This window comes from Aethalodelphis obliquidens, unplaced genomic scaffold (assembly GCF_003676395.1).
Source record: "Aethalodelphis obliquidens isolate GAN/ISIS:26980383/991018 unplaced genomic scaffold, ASM367639v1 scaffold86, whole genome shotgun sequence".
Taxonomy (NCBI): Eukaryota; Metazoa; Chordata; class Mammalia; order Artiodactyla; family Delphinidae; genus Aethalodelphis; species Aethalodelphis obliquidens.
The window spans coordinates 1,653,294-1,671,989 of NW_020838030.1; the positions used below are offsets into that span (position 1 = coordinate 1,653,294).

Genomic DNA, 18,696 nt, shown 5'->3' on the forward strand with positions numbered 1-18,696 from the left:
CTGAGCAAGCTTGGCACGTTCAAGAAGTAGCAAGAATGCCTACATTGCCCCACTAAACGAGAGGCATGGAGAGGTAGCTGGAGCAAGACCAGCCCGTGTCGAGCCTTACGCGTGTAAATGTGTTAAGGATCTGACACATTCCCACTCTACCATGTTGGTGGCCACAGCTGTCTCCCCCAGCCGACTGTGTGCTTCTTTGGCATAGCACAGTGCCAGCCACACAGCAGGTGCTGAATAGATATTTGTGGAATGAGTGAATAAATGACTAGCGGTGGTGGGCGTGATGCTGGTGGTGATTCTGGGGGCCCAGTTTTGTGCCAGTGTGTTCTTGTGATGGGCTAACAGAAGAGAGGGTGGGCACCTCATTCTTCTGGAAGTCTCATTCCGTCTCTGGAGACAGAGGGGCTCCTGTTGTGGACACGAGGGGCTGGCCTCCCCAGGGCAAACTGACTCCTGGCTCTTGTTCTGTCTGCAGACTATTTAAATAACCTTTGCCCGGACTCGGCTGAGTACGATAACACACAGGGTAAGTCCGGTGTGAACCCAGAGGAAGGGGATACATTCCTGTTTTGGTCCCTCTCCCCAACTCTGGACTCTACACCAGATGCCAGGCACACAACACAGCCCCCTCCCCCCAGCTGGGTGTGCAGGGGACGTGAGGCCTCCGGGGCTGCCAAGTGACTCCCCTTCACCTCAACCATGGGGACTCCCTGGGATGGGCTGACGTCCAGTCAGAGGAGGAGAAGGAGGTGATCAGAATTCAGTGATAGGAGGTAGTGCCAGGTCTAAAAATCTCACCCAGACTCCCTGTTTCCTCCCAGTTCTGTGTGGCTGTCCCTGCATGCGACCTGCCGGGGCAGTCCCTATTTTAACATATTCTAGTTACAGCCAAGGAAACTGAGGCATGGGGTGGTCACGTGACTGTCAAGGTCACTTAGGTGGTAGTGGCCAAGCTGGGATTGGGCCAGTGACCTGATCCGGCCATGGGAAGAATTGGTGCCACCCATACACAAGGCCCTGCGGGGATCCTGCGTGGGGAGAGGCGAGGAGGTGGCAGCTAGCCCGGCCCGCCCCAGGAGGCCCAGCCCTCGGCTCTGCTTCTTTCTGTAGGTTCGCTGACCCTCATCTCCAAGGTCACAGACCGCGCCAATGACAGCATGGAGCAAGGGGTAAGTCCAGCCCTGGGTAGCTTCCGTTGGCTGCAGGTTCCAGGAGCCCCTCCGCCCTGCACAGGTCTGCCTTGTGATACCCCACTTCTTGGTGAGGAGCGCAGGCAACCATTTATCTCATGGGATCTTGCAACAAGCCATGGGTTCTGGCGCTGACATGTGCTGTGTGACCTCAGGTACTGTGTGTCCCTCTCTGGGTCTCCAGTTCACCATTTATTTGAATAGTGAGGGAGGCTGCAGACTTGCACAGACCTGATAAGTAGTGCCCAGACTGTAGTCTGAGAACATTTGCGTTAGCACCTGGAGTGGTCTGTAAACTACAGATTCCTAGGCACGCCTTAGGTCTTCCCAGTTGGAACTTCTGGGGTAGGGTCCAGAGATAGGCATTTTTAACAAGCACCCCAAATAAATGGCCCACAAAAGTTTGAGAGCCGTTCATCCACGAGAACATGTGAGCTCTAAAGCACGCCTGGTTCTGACAGTGTATAACTCTGCATTCGGGAGGTGATCAGATGCTTACTGCGTTTCTGTCCAGGATGGCCAGTTTTATCCCACCTCCCAACTCTGTTCCAGTGGTTACCACAGTTACTTGTGTCCACATATTTTCTGCTCCTCTAAGCAGTAAATATGCTAGAGCTGTGTGTTAAGAACGATTCTGAGGCCGAGTCCTAGGCCAGTGGGAAAGAGTTCAGTGATCGGTTAGTGATGTCTTCCACAGGCAGAGGTGGGAGTGATGGTGGTGTGTATGCCGAGCTGTTGCTCAGCTTTGCTGTGGCAGGTATGCAGAGCATCCATGTAATCAGTCATCAGCAGATAGAAATAGGGGAAAGGAAATAACGTCTCTTGGACCCCTGCTGCATGTCACGTCTTGTGTTGGGGTCTGGAGATGCAGAGCTAAGACGTGAATCCCAGCCCTTGAGAAAAATCACAGCTTAGTGGAGCAGTAAATACGTGGACATGAAGAACCATGATAAACATCGTGAGGGAGAGAGAGAAAGTGCTACAAGGTTCAGAGAAGGGATTCATCTCTCCAGCAGGGAGATCACTGAGAAGCAGTGATACAGGAGGAGCCCACACAGGGAGGAATGTGCGTGTGCCATGAAGGCAGAGGGAGCAAGGGTGGTCCAGGAAGAGGGCCTGGCCTGGGCACAGGCATGGAGATGGGAAAGTGCCAGACATGTCAGAGTTCAGAGGGTCACCCAGCGTGGCTGGAAGATGGGAACAGCATAGGTGCGGTCGGAAAAGAGTCTGAGGGGAGAAGTCAAGGTGGCTGGTGGAGACATGTGCAAGTGTGGAGGCTGAAGACAGCTGGGTGCGAAATCCAGGGGGTCAGACACGCTGTTGTCATCAGCACCCACCCCCCTCCGGTGTCCGTGGGCTCCCAGCTCTCTGGCATTTTGGCATTTTGTACATACAGTGAGATTTCCCTCACTGTAGCCAAGAAACAGAGGTGCTTTGGAGTCGGCGCCGTGTCGTGACGTAGCAGCAGATGGGCTGGGCTGCCTACACTTCCCTTTAGGAGGGATATGCCTCTGCTTCCAAAAGGGAAAATCTAGGTCAGGAAGGGCTGTGTCTTCCTTCCTGTGGTGAGCTCCTGCACATGGCCCCTGCCTGGAGGAACAACTGGAGTAGCCCACGGCCAAACACCCTCCTGGCTTTCTCCAAGGGCCAGGCTTGATGCTACGCCAAGATGCAGGCTGGCTGTTGTCTCTCCAGCTGCCTGTGGACACTGCACCAGGCCTGCTCTGGACTAGTGGCCTCCACCTCACGCCTGCTGGGATCGGGCTAGGACTCTGCCTGAGCCATGGACGGGCAGGTCCAGATAACCCAACCCCGATGCAGAGCTCAGTGGCTGTGAGTGTTCCTGAAAGATGGACTGGGGCTCTGCCTCCCCCTCCCCCCTGGTCCCCCTCCAGCTCAGGCCTCATCACCTCCCAGCTCTGCCATTCCATTCTCCATCTGGCAGCCAGAGTGATCCTATTAAAATATGTTTGATGGTGCCAGAACCCCTTTTTGCAAAGTCTTCCATGAATCTAGATGGCCTTCAGTAGAATCTGGAAAGTACTTATTGGTTGTGAGGACCAGCGAAGGCTACTTGGAGGAGGGCAGCGTTCGTTTGGGGTTTATGCTCACATCAAACCATTACCACAGTTCCTCACACAGGTCATAGCTGGAGGTATGGTTTCCAGGAAAAGCCAGATCCCACCACGCCGCCAATCCAAAATGGGACCCACATACCATCCAACACACAGTGTGAAACACCACCATCCCCACCTCTCCCCAGCCCCTGGCTACCACCATTCTGCTTTCTGAATAGAGCTTTTTCGGGAACAGTTTTAAATGTATAGAAAACATTGAGAAGATTATACAGAAAGTTCGCACGCGTGCCACAGTTTCCCCTGTTACGAACATCTTATATTAGCGTGGTACATTTGTTACAGTAAAGAACCAATATTGATGTAGTATTATTAACTAAAGACCATAATCCATTCAGATTTGCTTAATTTTTGCCTAATGTTTTCTCCAGGTTGTCATCCAGGATATTGCATCACTTTTATTTTTATTTTTTTTGTTTGTTTTGGGTTTTTTTTCACACACACTGTATTTTATTTTACAAGAGATAAATAAACTGACACCAAGCATTGTAAATGGGTGACCACAACAAAAGCAAGCAACAATGATTGCAATTACCGAACATGAAACACACTCACACTATGTCATAATATTGACATTCAGTCCAGTAATCCTCCACTGTAACAGCTCTTTTACTTTGCAGTGAAAATTGATTTGTATATTTTTTGCCTCTGAGTCCTTGTGGGATTTTTTTTTTATTCAAACAGAAAGTCACAAAAATTATAATCATCCTCATCAGTTCACTCAGTCCCATGTAATTAATTTCTTTTTCATTCTTGATCTTTTGTTAGCACTTTTATGAATTCATCAGTTTTCCATTAGAGTTCTGAAAATGCTTACTCTTCCAGTTCAGCAGTATGGTCAGTTACCAGAAACCTTTACTTGTCAGAGTCTTTTCCATGAATTCCTTGAAGATGAAACCCTTTTATAGGAACATTTTTGCAAAAGCATCAGAGTATACCCAGAACTGTCTGTAAATGACAAAAGACTTAAAAATGACCACGGTTAAAGATTTGATGAAAGTTCGTAATAATGCAATTGACAAGGAAATTTAGTTATTTCTGAGATATACATTTTAAAGTAATAACTAGAATTATGACTTAAACAGTATACCAGAACATATAAGATTTTTAGATATTTATCACGTCACTTTTAGATGTCACGTTTCCTTAGGCTCCTTTGACTGTGACAGTTTCTCAGGCTTTCTTTGTTTTTGATAACTTTGACAGTTTTGAAGAATACCAATCAGTTATAGTGTAGGATGCCCTCTGTTGGGATTTGTCCGATGTTTTTCTCATGATTAGACTAGGTTTGTAGTTTAGGCGGAAGATCACAGAAAGTACTGTTCTCATCATAGCATATGAAGGGTACATACTGGCAACCTGTTGTATGACTGTTGATGTTGACTGTGATCACCTGGCCAAGGTTGTGTTTGTCGGATTTCTCCATGTAAAGTTCCACCCCCACCTGCCCTGTCCGTACTCTTTGGAGGAAAGTCACTTATGCACAGCCCACATTTAAGGAGTGAGGAATAATGCTCCCTCTCCTTGAGAGGAGAGTATCTACCTAAATTATTTGGAATTCTTCTGCAAGGGAGATTTGTCTCTTCTCTCTCATTTATTAATGTATTCACTAATTCTAAATAAATTATTTATATCAGTAAGAATTCACGTATATTTATTTTATGTTTGAGTTCTAATCCCATCTACTTTATTTTATTTCTCAAATTGTTCCATCTTTGGCCATTGAGAACCTGGCCAGTTGGTTCCTGTGCCTCTTTCATATACCCCCATTGATGTGGGTTTGGGTGGGGATTTTTATTTTGTTTATTTATTTTTTGAGCACTTCCTTACTTTCTGGCACTACTGGATGGTCCAGGTTCATGTTGTATATTTCCTGCCCCAGTCCTAGAATCAGCTATTTCTCCAAGGAGGCTTGGTTCCTTTAATTGGTTAATGGTATGAGAAACCAAGATCTGGGCACCAGGTTTGCTCATTGCTATTGGGGTATCATTTCTTCTAGATTCTCTTAGCTAAAGAGCAAAGTAATGTGTATATACCAACCTGTGTATATACTCATATTTACAGCTATTTCTATATATAACCACCTGTATTAAGCTAGATATGAGTTCTTACTGATGTCTTCAACTCTGATTCTTACCAAATGGATCATTCCAGCCTCCTTCCCTGGCTTATCTGTAAATTTCCACTCCAACAGGGAGAAACCTGGCTCCTGCCATCCAACATCCATTTATTTAATTGATCAGTTTACCTTCCTTCTTGAAAAATATTTTTCCTGGGTATAGAAATATGGGTTGACCAATATTTTCTTTCAGTACTTCAAAGATGCCATGCCACTGTCTTATGGCCTGCCTAGTTTCTGATAAGAAATCTGCTGCAATGTTTATATTTATCCTCTTTATGTAAAGTGTCCCTTTTTTACTAGCTGCCTTCAAGATCTTCCCTTTACATTTGACTTTCAGAAGTTTGACTATGATATCTAAGTATGTGTGTTTTGGAGGGGTGTGGCATTTATCCTGTTGTGATTCTTAAACTTCCTGGACCTGTGGTTTGTTGTTGTTCATTAATTTTGGAAAATTCTCTTGGATGCCCTGTTCTTCCTCCCCACCCCCACACTCTATTTTCTCTTTGTGTTTCAGTTTGGTGAATCTCAACTTACCTGTCTCCAAGTTCATTCATTCTTTCCTCAGCTGTGTTCAGTTTGCTGTTAAGCCTGTCAAAGGAATTCTTCATTTCTGATACCACATTTCTTATTTTTCACATTTCCGTCTGTTCATGCATGCTGTCTACCTTTTCCACTAGCTCCTTTAACATATGAATCATAGTCATTCTAATGTCCCTGTCTGATGGCTCCAACATCTGTGTCACCTCACATTCTGGTTTTCTTGAATGCTTTATCTCTTGAAAATGAGTTGGGGTTTGTTCTTGTTTTTTGTGTTTGCCGTAATGTTTAATCAAATACCAGACATTATGTGTAGAAGAACTGTAGAGACTGGGGGAAATAGTGTCTACCTCCAGAAGTGGACACGCTTCTTTTTTACTCATGCCATTCATGTCGAGGGTGGGAGTTGCATCAATCCAGTCAGTAGTTGAGCTGGGTTTAGGTTTTGTTGTCACCATCCTCGCCTTCAGAGCCCCACAGACTTCACGCTCCTCCAGAAGGGGGCTGCTGTTACCTGATGCTGTGTGTTGGGCCTGAGGTGCTGGAGAGTTTTTCTCATGTTCCTGCTCCATCTTTGGAGATCTCCTTGTTCTTGCCCCTTCCCCTTCTCAGGGGTAGACCACTGTTTCCTGTTACTCCGTGCTAGGCTCATAGGTCACAGCTCTCCTGGACAAGCCTCAGTCTTAAGTAGGGCCTGTGAGCCAGGCTCTCTCAGCATTCCTGCCCCTCCTCTGCATGGTGGCAAAACTCTGCTGTGTGTCTGTGGCGGGTCTTTGACAGGTTTCTGCTTTGTGTTGGTGCACAATCCTGGGCCTGAGAGGTTACCCACCTCTTCTTGGAACAGATATCTTTTGCTTCTGCCCTTTCCCCAGAAGCAGTGGGCGGCTCTTTGCCTGGGCTCTGGGAGTGGGAGGGTTGCCCCACCTCCCCCAGTGACTGAAGGGTTTTGTACCAGAGAGGGGCCTGTGGAAGTGGGCAGGGTTTTATTCCAGCCCCCAGTGGTAGCCTGCTTGCCTTCACCACCAAGAGGGGGTTCTCTCTGGCCCCAGTCTTCCTTGTAAGTATCTGGCAGAAACTCCTGGAAAAGAGCTTGCAAGTGACTGCAGATGCCCCTTGTGTCTGGGGCTCCCTGTTATTCTGAGCTGTCCCACCAGCCCACACCTGACCTTTAAGAATCTATCAACAGGGCTTCCCTGGTGGCGCAGTGGTTGAGAGTCCGCCTGCCGATGCAGGGGACACGGGTTCGTGCCCCGGTCCGGGAAGATCCCACATGCCGCAGAGCACCTGGGCCCGTGAGCCGTGGCCACTGGGCCTGCGCGTCTGGAGCCTGTGCTCCGCAATGGGAGAGGCCACAGCAGTGAGAGGCCCACGTACCACAAAAAAAAAAAAAAAAAAAGAATCTATCAACATTTTAGCTGCTTTCTTCTCACCTTTTTTATGCCGACCACCTCCTCCCCCATGTGTTGCCAAAGGCAGAATAGCTCGTTCCTCTTGTGTTTCCATGGTGGGGCTGTGGTCCGTCTTTGGGACTCAGTTCACCCAGTGGCCTTGGGACCCCACCTCTCCCATAGGCATAAGAAGAGTTATGCTTTTGCAGATGATATGGCTTTTTCTCCCTGTTAGGTTGGGGGCATGGTTTCCTTGCAGCTCCTACATGATAAGCAGAAGTGGAACAACTTATATACATTTCTAATGGGTAGGATTTTATGCCCTAAACTGGGGACAGTGTCAAGGCCTGAAATTCAAGACAGTTTCTCTACACACAATTTTCACCTTGTTCATTGGCTTTAGAAACAACCCTGCAAAAGGTTAAGGGGCATGTGCCCCATGGGTTAGGTGCTTGTCATTTCTCATTTTACGGGATGGTGTGCATAGGCCTGGGGGGCATGTCACCTTACGTATTGTGGATTCCCAGTGAGGGACCGACAGGGAGCTCCCGGCACACTTGTTTTTCTTGAGGGAGTACAGAGCATTTCCTCCACAGGTGCTACGGTTTTTTCGTTATTCTCTCTCAGGCCCTGCCCGCCCCCCACCCCCACAAAGGACACAAGCCCACAGAGCCAGTCCGGCCTTGGACATCTGTCACGTCTGGGTTATTGAGGTCCGGATGCTCCAGGCGTTACAGGGGACACAGGCTAGAGTAGGAGCAGAGGCCGGGAGACAAACAGGTATCGGACGGCACAGTGAGGCCACGTGACCATCTCCACGGCCTGCAGAAAGATGGCAGTGTCAGACCCCAGGCCCAGAGAGACTAGCCTGCTTGTAGGCAGTCCACACAGGTGGCATCCTGCAGACCCAGGCTCAACTCCTGGTCCTGCCACCGACAGGAGGTCAGATTGGAAGCAAGTCCCTTCTGGGCTGCATTTCCTTCTTTGAAGTGGAAACAATGCCAGTCCTTACAGAGGAGATGAGGCGTCCTGACCATCTCCCCCTCGCCCTGCTCCCGCCCGCAGGAAAACCTACAGAAGCTGGTCCACATCGAGCACAGCGTTCGGGGCCAAGGGGATCTCCTCCAGCCAGGAAGGGTGAGTGCCACCACTGCTGCCAAGGGCAAGGGCAAGGGCAAGGGGCAGCCCGGCAGGCAGGCGAGGCCTTGATAAGCCCCATTGTTCAGCTGGGCTGGCCCCAGGCAGGCCTGGCTGCAGGTGCCTTTCACCCAGGAGGGTGGGGGGAGGGCAAGGGCTCTGCTGGGCTCCCCAGGCCCCCCAGCTGCCTCCCCTGGGCTTTTCCCGCTTTCAGGGCCTTTAAAGAAACAGTGCCATTTGGGTTCCGTGTCCCTCTGAGAAAAAGAGACACCAGTATTCTTAGTTTAGTCCAGTTGCTGGGAAATCAGGGAAACCATCTCTCAGGAACCCCAACAAAGCATTTTAAAAGTAACATTTTTGGGGATTCCCCTGGTGGCGCAGTGGTTAAGAATCTGCCTGCCAATGCAGGGGACACGGGTTCAAACCCGGGTCTGGGAAGATGTCACGTGCCACGGAGCAACTAAGCCCGTGTGCCACAACTACTGAGCCTGCGCTCTAGAGCCCGCAAGCCACAACTACTGAGCCTGTGTGCTGCAACTACTGAAGCCCGTGCACCTAGAGCCCATGCTCTGCAACAACAAAAGCCACCGCAGTGAGAAGCTTATGCACCACAACAAAGAGCAGCCCCCGCTCGCCGCAACTAGAGAAAGCCTGTGTACAGCAGAGAAGACCCAGTGCAGATAAAAATAAATAAATAAATTTAGAAATAACATTTTTTAAGAGACAAATTTATCCACTTTAAGCTTCCAAATGGAAAACATAAAACTCAGCTCAAGGGCTTCCCTGGTGGCGCAGCGGTTGAGAGTCCGCCTGCCGATGCAGGGGACGCGGGTTCATGCCCCAGTCCGGGAAGATCCCACATGCCGCGGAGCGGCTGGGCCTGTGAGCCATGGCTGCTGAGCCTGCGCGTCCGGAGCCTGTGCTCTGCAACGGGAGAGGCCACAACAGTGAGAGGCCCACGTACCGCAAAAAAAAAAAAAACTCAGCTCAAGAATAGTCAAAAATATGTTTATTACCTGTTCCAGTCCATGAAGGACAAGGAACAAAGAATGAGAGATTGCACTTAGGTGTAAAGTCACACCTAATGTTTTGGCCCGAGTCATCAGTTTAGTGAATATTTATTAAACATCTATTTGTATCCTCCAGAATTGAGGGGGCTGTAGCAACTGTTCACAGGTCTTCAGCCATTTTAGCAAACTTTCAAAGGCTCTGTTCCAATTGGACCCCTTGTGGTAGCGAACCAGCAAGCGAGTCATTGTCTGGACCACTCTGTGGCTGGAACAGTGTCTGGGGTTGGTGTAATTCAAGGTGGATGCTCCTGAAAGGCCAGGTGCCTGTCCGCAGAGCTGCTCCACCAAACACGGGGCACGTCTCCTAAGCTGGGAATTCTCCCACGAGTTGCTCTCTGGTACTCTGGGAGGTGCCGTAATTTGTTTCCCACTAAAGGGCCTCCCCCCACCCTTCTCCAGGACATAGGGGGGTGTCAGCCTGACCACGGAGGTCTGCTTCTCTCCCCACAGGAGTTTCTGAAAGAAGGGACACTGATGAAAGTAACAGGGAAAAACAGACGCCCCCGACACCTGTTTCTGGTAAGTACCTGGCCCCCATCCAGGCCCCAGGACTGTCACGTTCTGTAAAGTGTTCTGGGGCAGTACTCAAGGACAGCTGCAAGCAAAGGGGAGACTAGACCAGAGCCTAATCCTTAGGGTGCGGATCATTCTGAATAGCCGAGCTTTCCAGAAAGCTGAGGGCTTTACAATCCATCCCTAATGTATTACTTGAACGATTTTGAGGGGAATGTTGCCAAAATTTAACTACCCAGGTGCCCATCCTAAAACCAAGAAGTTCTTAAACCGGGAATAGCTGTTCAACTGCCTTATCTAACAAGCGAGAAAACTGAGATCCAGAAAGGAGGGTTGACTTGGCCGGATCTCCCTGCAGGTTGGTGGCAGAGGTCCAGAACGGAACCAGGGTTCTGACCCGAGCCCAGCCCTTTCTCCACTGTGCACAGGATGGGATATACGTAACATTTTTGATGATTTACCGCCACAGTCTGGAACACCAGGGAGTGTCCAGGCCTGGGGTATAGTAACATCAACCTCAGTGGCTACTGAGCTACAAGCAGCTCTTTGCCCCAGTCCTGAGACCCAGCCCATGCCCCCCCACCCCGCCCCGCAAGTAGTTTTGCCTTTTAAGTTCTTCTCTCTGCTGGATGTAATTTTTCTCTCTGCTCCTTCGCCGTTAGCTGTCATCTCTTGTTACTGTCAGTTGTGGCTGCCCTAACAGTCTCCTTACACTTTGTTACAATTGTGTGCAGAGTAAAAGGAGAGAGGCTCTGAGTCAGTGTGTAGGAACAGGCCGACAAAGAAAGGGCATTGGAGGAGTGGGAACAGCATGGGCAAACGTAGAGGCGGGAGGAGCGTGGTGTGTCTGGAGGACCTCTGTGAGTCTCGTGGAGTCATTGGCTGCAGATGGGGTCTTCCACTCACGAGCTGGGTCTACACCAGGCCTCAGATAGACCCTCTGCCACTTGGGGACTGAATTCCAGAGAGGGCTCATGGTCCTGAGCAGGGGAATCCTGAGCCTGACCGAAGCGGCACGTCTGCGGCTGCCCATCAGGGTTTGGGGAGCCTCTGTGGCACGTGTCCCAAGGCCCCAGCCCGACCTCGGTGGGTCACTCCACTCCTCATAGAGCACAAGGGGCGCTGAGCTTAGAGGCTCTTCTCCCTCTGTTCCCTCCTCGCAGCCACCTGTCACCTCCCGTGAGAACCCCTCCCTCTGGCTGACTGGTGCTGCAGTGCAAGGCAGGCAGCGTGGTCCTGGACCACTCATAGAGCCCTGGGTGCTCGTGGCGTTGCCATGGCAACAGGGGCTCCAGGGGCAGCCGCAGGGAGGCTGGAACTGCTGTGGTAGTGACACAGGAGGGTTCCCCATGGTGGGCGGGGTGTGACCACCACCAACACACTACCCTGCACACACTTGGAGGCACCCTCATTTACTCATGACCCTGGCTCTGCCGCTGATGAGCTTTGTGATCCTGGGAGGTTGTCTAGCCAGTCTGTGCCTCGGTTTCTCCTTCTGTGAAATGGGGATGATAATAACAGCACCTGCCTGAGGGAATTGCTGGGGGATGAATTGAGATCATTCCGGGGGCTTAGCCCAGCACCTGGCCTGCCCAGGAGTGCATGTGGAATGCCCAGTAGTTCTTGTCAGTGTTAGAAGAACAGAGCCAGAAGGGGCTTTGAAGGTTCCTCTGACCCAGGGGTCGGCCTGCTGCCTGTTTTGTTCAGAAAGCTCTATTGGAACGCAGCCTCACGCATTCTTTTATGATTGTCGGTGGCTGCTTTTAGGCTGTAGCAGCTGAGTTGAGCAGTTGCGACAGAGACCATCTGGCCCACAAAAACTGAAATATTTACTATCTGGCCTTTTACGAAAAAATTGCCAACCCTGGTCTATTCCAACTCTGTTTAGACAGTGAGGCCCAGAGAGAGGAAGGGTTTGCCTGAGGTCACACAGCAGCTCAGTGCCCAGGCCGGGTCTCCCGCACCACCCTGGCCAGAAGCGCCAGGAGAGCTGGTGGCAGGAAAACTCACCCATTCTGTCCCCTCAGCAGACTCTGTCTGCAGGGAGAGGAGTGTAAATCCTGAGTTCTTGCTCCATTTCAGACCCCGAGATGCCTTGTCCTGTTCTATCCTCAGGACACCCCTAGTCTGCCTTGGCTCCCACGCATAGGGGCTCACTGGGGACCACTCTCAATGTTTGTAGTGATGTGGGGGTAGGGATGTCCTCCGCTTGGCAGGTGAGGAGGCTGAGGCTCAGAGAGGGCAACGGCTTGTCCAAATTCACAGAGCTGCTGCAGAGCAGGGTCAGGACTGACGGCCCAAAGCCCCACCCAGAGCGTGACATCGGCTCTTCAAGCTGTAAACTTTTAGCCAAACAGAAGCACTCTCTCCGGAGGAGAAGTGACTTTCCTTATGTTTCTTCATCTCTGCCCTTCTTCAGGGCAGGAAGCTTCAGTTGTTCATTCAACAAATATGAATTGAGCACCTACTGCACTGCTGGAGGTACGGCAGTGAATAGAACACACCAGCTCCCTGTCCCCAAGGAGCTTCCCCCTTCCCTCCCTTCCTTCCTTCACTTTGCTTGGTAGAGGCTTAATTAATTAATTTTAAATATTTATTTATTTTTATTTTTGGCTGTGTTGAGTCTTAGTTGCGACACGTGGAATCTTTGTTGCGGCATGCGTGATCTTCCATTGCAGCGCGTGGGCTTCTCTCTAGTTGTGCGGGCTTCTCTCTAGTTGAGGCGCGTGGGCTCAGTAGTTGTGGCGCACGGGCTTAGTTGCCCCACGGCATGTGGGATCTTAGTTCCCCGAACAGGAGTTGAACCTGTGTCCCCTGCATTGGAAGGTGGCTTCTTTACCACTGGACCACCAGGGAAGTCCCTGAGGCTTAATTTATATAGAGTTAAATGCATCAATTTTAAGTGTACGTGTTAGTATGTGTTGACAATTGTATATCATCGTGTGACCACCACCTGGGTCAAGGTACAGAACATATCCAGCCCCCAGAAAGTTGCCCTGTGCCCCTTGTCAGGCACCTTCCCCCACCCCCACCCCCGGCAACCACTGGCCTTGTTTCCATCAGTATAGATTAGTTTTGCCTGCTCTGGAGCTTCATATAAATGTTATGAAGCAGCATGTACTCCAGAGTCTGGCTTCTTTCCCTGGCATGTGTTGGAGGTTGAACCCTGTCATCAGGCATGTATCTGTCTGCTCTGTGGTTACTGTGTGGCTGTGAGGTGTGGATGAATCACAGTTTCTGTGTCTAGTCACCTGTTGATGGACGTTTGGGTTGTTTGCTTTTGGGGCTGTTATGAATAAGCCTCTAGGAACATTCCCATACCTGACTTTTTTTTTTTTTTTTTTTTTGTGGTACGCGGTCCTCTCACCGCTGCGGCCTCTCCCGCTGTGGAGCACAGGCTCCGGATGTGCAGGCTCAGTGGCCACAGCCCACGGACCCAGCCGCTCTGCGGCGTGTGGGATCCTCCCAGACCGGAGCACTTACCCATGTCCGCTGCATTGGCAGGCGGACCCCCAACCACTGCTCCACCAGGGAAACCCCCCCATACCTGACTTTTTGTGGGCATCTGCATTTGTTCCTCCTGGGTGTCTGTGTCAGAGTGGAATTGTGGGGAAGGGTGTCCTGTTTCACTCCAGAGTGGTTTTGCTCTCCTGTGTGGGTCACGGGGAATGCAAGATGCCTCTGCTCAGTGATGCTCCAGGACACACCCAGCACAGCCTTCTGGGGCCAAGACATGTCTGATGGGGTTCCCCTCTCCCCAGATGAGTGATGTGCTCCTGTACACGTATCCCCAGAAGGATGGGAAGTACCGGCTGAAGAACGCATTGGCGGTGGCCAGCATGAAGGTAGATACCTGGGGTGGGTGCCCTGGGGTGGGCGGGGGGACCCCAGGGGAGGCAGAGACACAGCCCTGCTTGTGGAGCTCACAGACCAGCGGAGGTGAGGGAGCCTGGGTTGTGAGTTACAGCAGGATTCTGTTGTAGGTAGTCCAGGGAGAGTGAGGCTGAGGGAGGCCTCCTGGGTGGGGGAGCTGAGTCCCTTAGAGTGGATAATATTTGGACAAATAGGGAAGGGAAAGAAGGAGGGGGTCCTAGGAGGAGGGAAATGCATAAGGAAAGGCTTGGAGGGAGGAAACAAGCAGGTGTTTTTTTTAATTGTGGTAAAATATGCATAATATAAATTAACCATTTTTAAGTGTACAATTTGACAGCATCAAGTACATTCACGTTGTTGTACTGCCACTGCCACCATCCACCCCAGAACTCTTTTCATCTTTCCAGTGTGAAGCTCTGTCCCCATTAAACACTAATTCCCCATCCCCCCTCCCCTAGGCGCTGGGAGCCACCATTCTACTCTCTTGTCTCTGTGAATTTAGCTACTCTGGGGACCTCATATAAGTGGAATCATATGCGATGTTTGTCCTTTTGTGACTGGCCTACTTCACTGAGCATAATGTCCTAAAGGCTCATCCATGTGATAGCAAGTGTCAGAATCTCCTTCCTTTTTAAAGCTGAACAATACTCCGTCGTATGTGTAGACCACACTTTGTGTACCCATCATCCATCCATGGACACTTGGGTTGCCCTCACCTTTTGGCTGCTGTGAATAATGTACATGGGAGTGCAAATACCTATTCAAGTGGCAGGTATTTCTTAAATGTGAGAGAGATGCCAGCCCAGCTGGACATTCTCATGGGTGAGCTTGGAGAGAAGGGAAAGTGACACAGCTGTGACCTCACTTGCTGTAACTTGGGTCCCGAATACGGGGCTGGTTGGGAGCTGAAGGGGATTCTCAATGAGTAGGAAGTTTTAGGAAGTTAATTCCAGCTCAGCGTGGGGACAGGGTCAGAGGGGCGAGCACTCAAGTGGGGGAATTGGGTGTGGGTTGTCATTTGGGAGGGCGGAGGGATGGGAGGGAACATGCTGTAGGGGCCCTGCAGGGGCTTTCCCGCTCCTGAGGCTCCTAACCTGGAGAAGGGGAAGGGAAGCACCTCGTTCAGCTGGGAGGCGGCTTCCCTTTTTGAACCAAAGCTTCTGCTCAGGAGTCTGTGACGGAGGCCGTGAGGGAGGGTGGCCACTGGACAGGTACTTGTCCAGAACGATGGGTTCTAAGAGGGATGCTCGTAGCCTTCCTGGGTGTGGGCTGGTGGCCACAGAGTTGGAGTCGGCAGCCGAGCCCTCACCGCACGCCTGTGCACACACACACACAAACACACACAAACACACACACACACACAAACACACACCCCTCCATCTTCCACGTAAGAAAGGTTTGCCCTTTACAATGAGGAAACTCAGGCTCAGAGTGGGGCAGTGGCAGAACCCCTCCTGCCCCCATCCTGAGGGGCCGCTGTTGGTTTCCAGGTCAGCCGCCCTGTGATGGAGAAAGTGCCCTATGCCCTGAAGATCGAGACTTCCGAGTCCTGCCTGACCCTGTCTGCAAGGTAGGAGGAGGGGAGAGGAGGGACGGTCTGGGGCAGAAGGGGCAGGATTTTGCTGGTGGGAACATTTGGAATCACAGGTGCTGGAAGTGTTGTCATTTTTATTTCGGTATCCTTTTGGGTAAAGGACTTTTGTCTTTTCATTATTTCTTGTCCTTTTGGGGATCACAGACCTCTTGGAGAATCTGGTAAAACTATGGCTTCTCTCCCCAGAAAAAAAAATGAGCATACACATAAAACTTTACATAGAATCTCGGGGGTTTCCAGAGCCCGTTGCTTAAATATAAAAATATCTCATCGTTGTAAAACCCTAAGGATTATTGGGTCTTTGCAGCAGTAAGAAAAGTTACAGCCAATGAAAAGTGCGTAGTGCACCTTAGTTTACAAAATGGTCTGCGTTTAGGCTTCCAGGTCTGGAGAGCAAGAGAAAAATAAGGAGTGAGCATTCATCATTTTACTTTCCCTGTTTGGGGGTAAGGCCTTTCTATCAGAGATGGCTGTTTTCTTTAGGCCCTCGAGCTCTGCCCCGGGGACCCCTCCTCGCTGGCTTCTGGCAGAGAAAGGGCTCCCCCCTCCCTCTTTCGGGGCAATGCCAGGTCAAGCCAGGGTGCGGAGGAGGGGCTCAGAAACCAGGGAGCGGGGGCTCCTGCCAGGGGCCTCTCTGGGCAGAGTAGGGGTACAGAGTTCCCCAGGTTGGAGTGTCTTCCCTCCCAGCCAGCGTGTGACCCGGGCGGCAGCAGGTCCCTTTGTGGGCGTGGTTCTGGGTGTGGGATGGGACTTCCGGCCTGACGCACACGCTCTGTCACAGATGCGCTTTCCCGTCCTCAGTGCCCAGTCCTGTGCTGAGGATACAAACTGTCTAAGCCTTGGTTTGCTCAGAAGAGCCCACTTTACAGGTTGGAAAGTTATGACCTAGCAGAGCATAACTGCTGTAATAGTAGTGATGACAAAGGTGACATACACTGGGCACCTGCCAGGTGTCAGGCGCTTCCTCGGATCCTCAGCACCACCCTCGGAGGTGGGGCCTGCAGCTCCTCCCATGTGCAGGGAGTTGAGGCCTAGAGAGGGGTTCCACATCCATGTGAGGCAGAACTGGTGTTCAAACGCAGGACTGTGTGAGCCAGAGCACTTCTCCACTACTATCTACTGCCTGAGGGGGAAAAAGTAGCCTTGGAAATTCTAAGGAGTGACCCCTCCATCTGGGGAAGTGAGGGAAGGCTTCCTGGAGGAGGTGATGCCTGGGTGGGTTTCCATGGCCTCTCCTCTCCTTATCTCTAGGTAAAATCAGGGGCATGAGGAGGCCCAGGGTGTGGTTTCATTTTGCCCAACCGTGAAGTGAGGGTAGTGACAAGCCATGCTTAGCGCTTCAGGTGGGGCTGCCTGTCTCTCCTAGGCAGAGGCACTGCCCTTTGGCCAGTGGCCTCAAGGAGCCACTGTCACTGTCAGGCCAGTCACCTTCCTGCTAGCCCCAGATACTTCATGCTGAAGCTTCCAGGGGACTCATGCATCTCCTTTTAGGGATGTGGCATCTGGCTGCCCACCACCCTCCCTTCCAGGCCAAACCGGTCCCTTCTTCTAGTTTGAGTCCACACACTTAGTACGGGGTGGGAATGACATCTAGGGGGCTCTGTGAGAATTTCCACTCTGAAGCTGCTCTGGGGCAGCTCAGGCCAGGTGTGGCTCTCACCACTCAGGAGACCCCGCCAGGCTCGGAGCAGGGATGGGAAGTCTTCGTTTTGGATGAGTGAGTGGGAAGTTGTGTGGGAAACTGAGGAGGAAGATGGAGAGAGTGGGACGGTGACCGTTGCCAGCATTTATCCACCCACCCTCGCAGTGGTACCTGGCCCTCATCCCCCTGCCAGCCTGCCCCCCTAAAGTGTGGGACCCCTTGCTTTTGCACGGTGCTGTGTCCTCGACAGAGTCCTCCACACCACACGTGTCATTTGGTCCCTACAACAGCCCTGGGAGTTAGAGGAGCAGTGTTGGATGTTCCCTTGTTACGGGCAGAGCCCGAATACAAGTAACATTTGGGGCCGCCTGCTCGGAAGCAGAGGTGCCGCGGTGCAAGCCTTGGCCCGTCTGGCAGGTGGCTGGGCTGGCCAGTGGGGTTTCAGGCGTGGGGGAGAGAGGCTCTGGTGTGGGGGAGGGGCGGGGCCACCAGGGCGTGGTCCACCCCCAGAGGGCAGAAGGCAGAGCCCTCGTGCACCCCTCGCTCACTCCAGCTCATGCCCACAGCTCCTGTGCAGAGAGGGACGAGTGGCACAGCTGTCTGAGCAGAGCCCTCCCTGAGGACTCCAAGGCCCAGGCTCTGGCTGCCTTCCAGCATAGCGTGGAGGTGAGCGGGGTTTCTGGGGCACCCGTCTCACAGACCTGGGTTTCCCTGGGGCCCCTGCACACCCACGAGGCCTCGCATCTCCTTCCATCAGGGCCCTGGGTCCTCCCTGTGCCCGGCTCAGGATAATCACTGTGCAGCCCAGAGCCTGGCACCTACGGCTCCGTTTGTAACTGAGGTCAGCTCCCTGGGGGTTGCAGGGGAGCCTGTAGAAGAGGAGTCCACCCCGCCCACACACGTGCACACCCCGTACGGGGTAGGGGGGTGTCCATCCAGTTGGTCTCCTGACCCCACTGCTTGTCCGATTCCGCTGTTCCAGATACGGGAGAGGCTGGGGGTCAGCCTGGGGGAGAGGCCCCCGACCCTAGTGCCTGTCACACACGTGATGATGTGCATGAACTGTGGCTGTGACTTCTCCCTCACCCTGAGGCGCCACCACTGTCACGCCTGCGGCAAGGTGAGTCCCCGTCGGGGGCCGTGGGCGTGGCGGCAGCGTTGGGTGGGGACCGGGGGGCGTCCAGCAGCTGCTGCGTGTCGGGCCCAGAGTGGGGCATGTTCACACCAACCCTGTGAAGTTAATTCCCCTTTTACTGATACCCTCCCACCAGGACTCCAGATCCCAGGCCCATCCCACTACACCAGCAAGCTCTCAAAAGGAAGTCGTAGCGGATGTGGTGGTTTTCCTGGGATGAAAAGCATCCTGTCACGGTTAAGGGCACGGGCTCATCAGAAAAACAGATCAGCTTTACAGCATGGTGATGATAGTTAGCAAAAGTGTAGTGTATGTTTGAAACTTGCTAAGAGAGTAGATCTTAAAAGTTCTCATGCAAGA

General features: G+C 51.8%; 1 protein-coding gene across 4 annotated transcripts in view; it reads left to right on the forward strand.

Annotated features, from left to right (window-relative positions):
* Positions 1–18,696, forward strand: part of FGD5 (FYVE, RhoGEF and PH domain containing 5) — a 116,613-nt gene that overhangs the window by 86,564 nt on the left and 11,353 nt on the right. For 2 of the 4 annotated variants that reach the window (XM_027093682.1, XM_027093683.1), the window contains exons 9-17: positions 476–526; positions 1,111–1,169; positions 2,886–3,023; positions 8,438–8,509; positions 10,030–10,098; positions 13,854–13,937; positions 15,456–15,535; positions 17,768–17,867; positions 18,184–18,321. In XM_027093682.1, the coding sequence (XP_026949483.1) occupies positions 476–526; positions 1,111–1,169; positions 2,886–3,023; positions 8,438–8,509; positions 10,030–10,098; positions 13,854–13,937; positions 15,456–15,535; positions 17,768–17,867; positions 18,184–18,321 (791 nt within the window). The remainder of the gene's footprint in view (positions 1–475; positions 527–1,110; positions 1,170–2,885; positions 3,024–8,437; positions 8,510–10,029; positions 10,099–13,853; positions 13,938–15,455; positions 15,536–17,767; positions 17,868–18,183; positions 18,322–18,696) is intronic. The other 2 variants (XM_027093685.1, XM_027093684.1) reach the window with 1 other exon arrangement.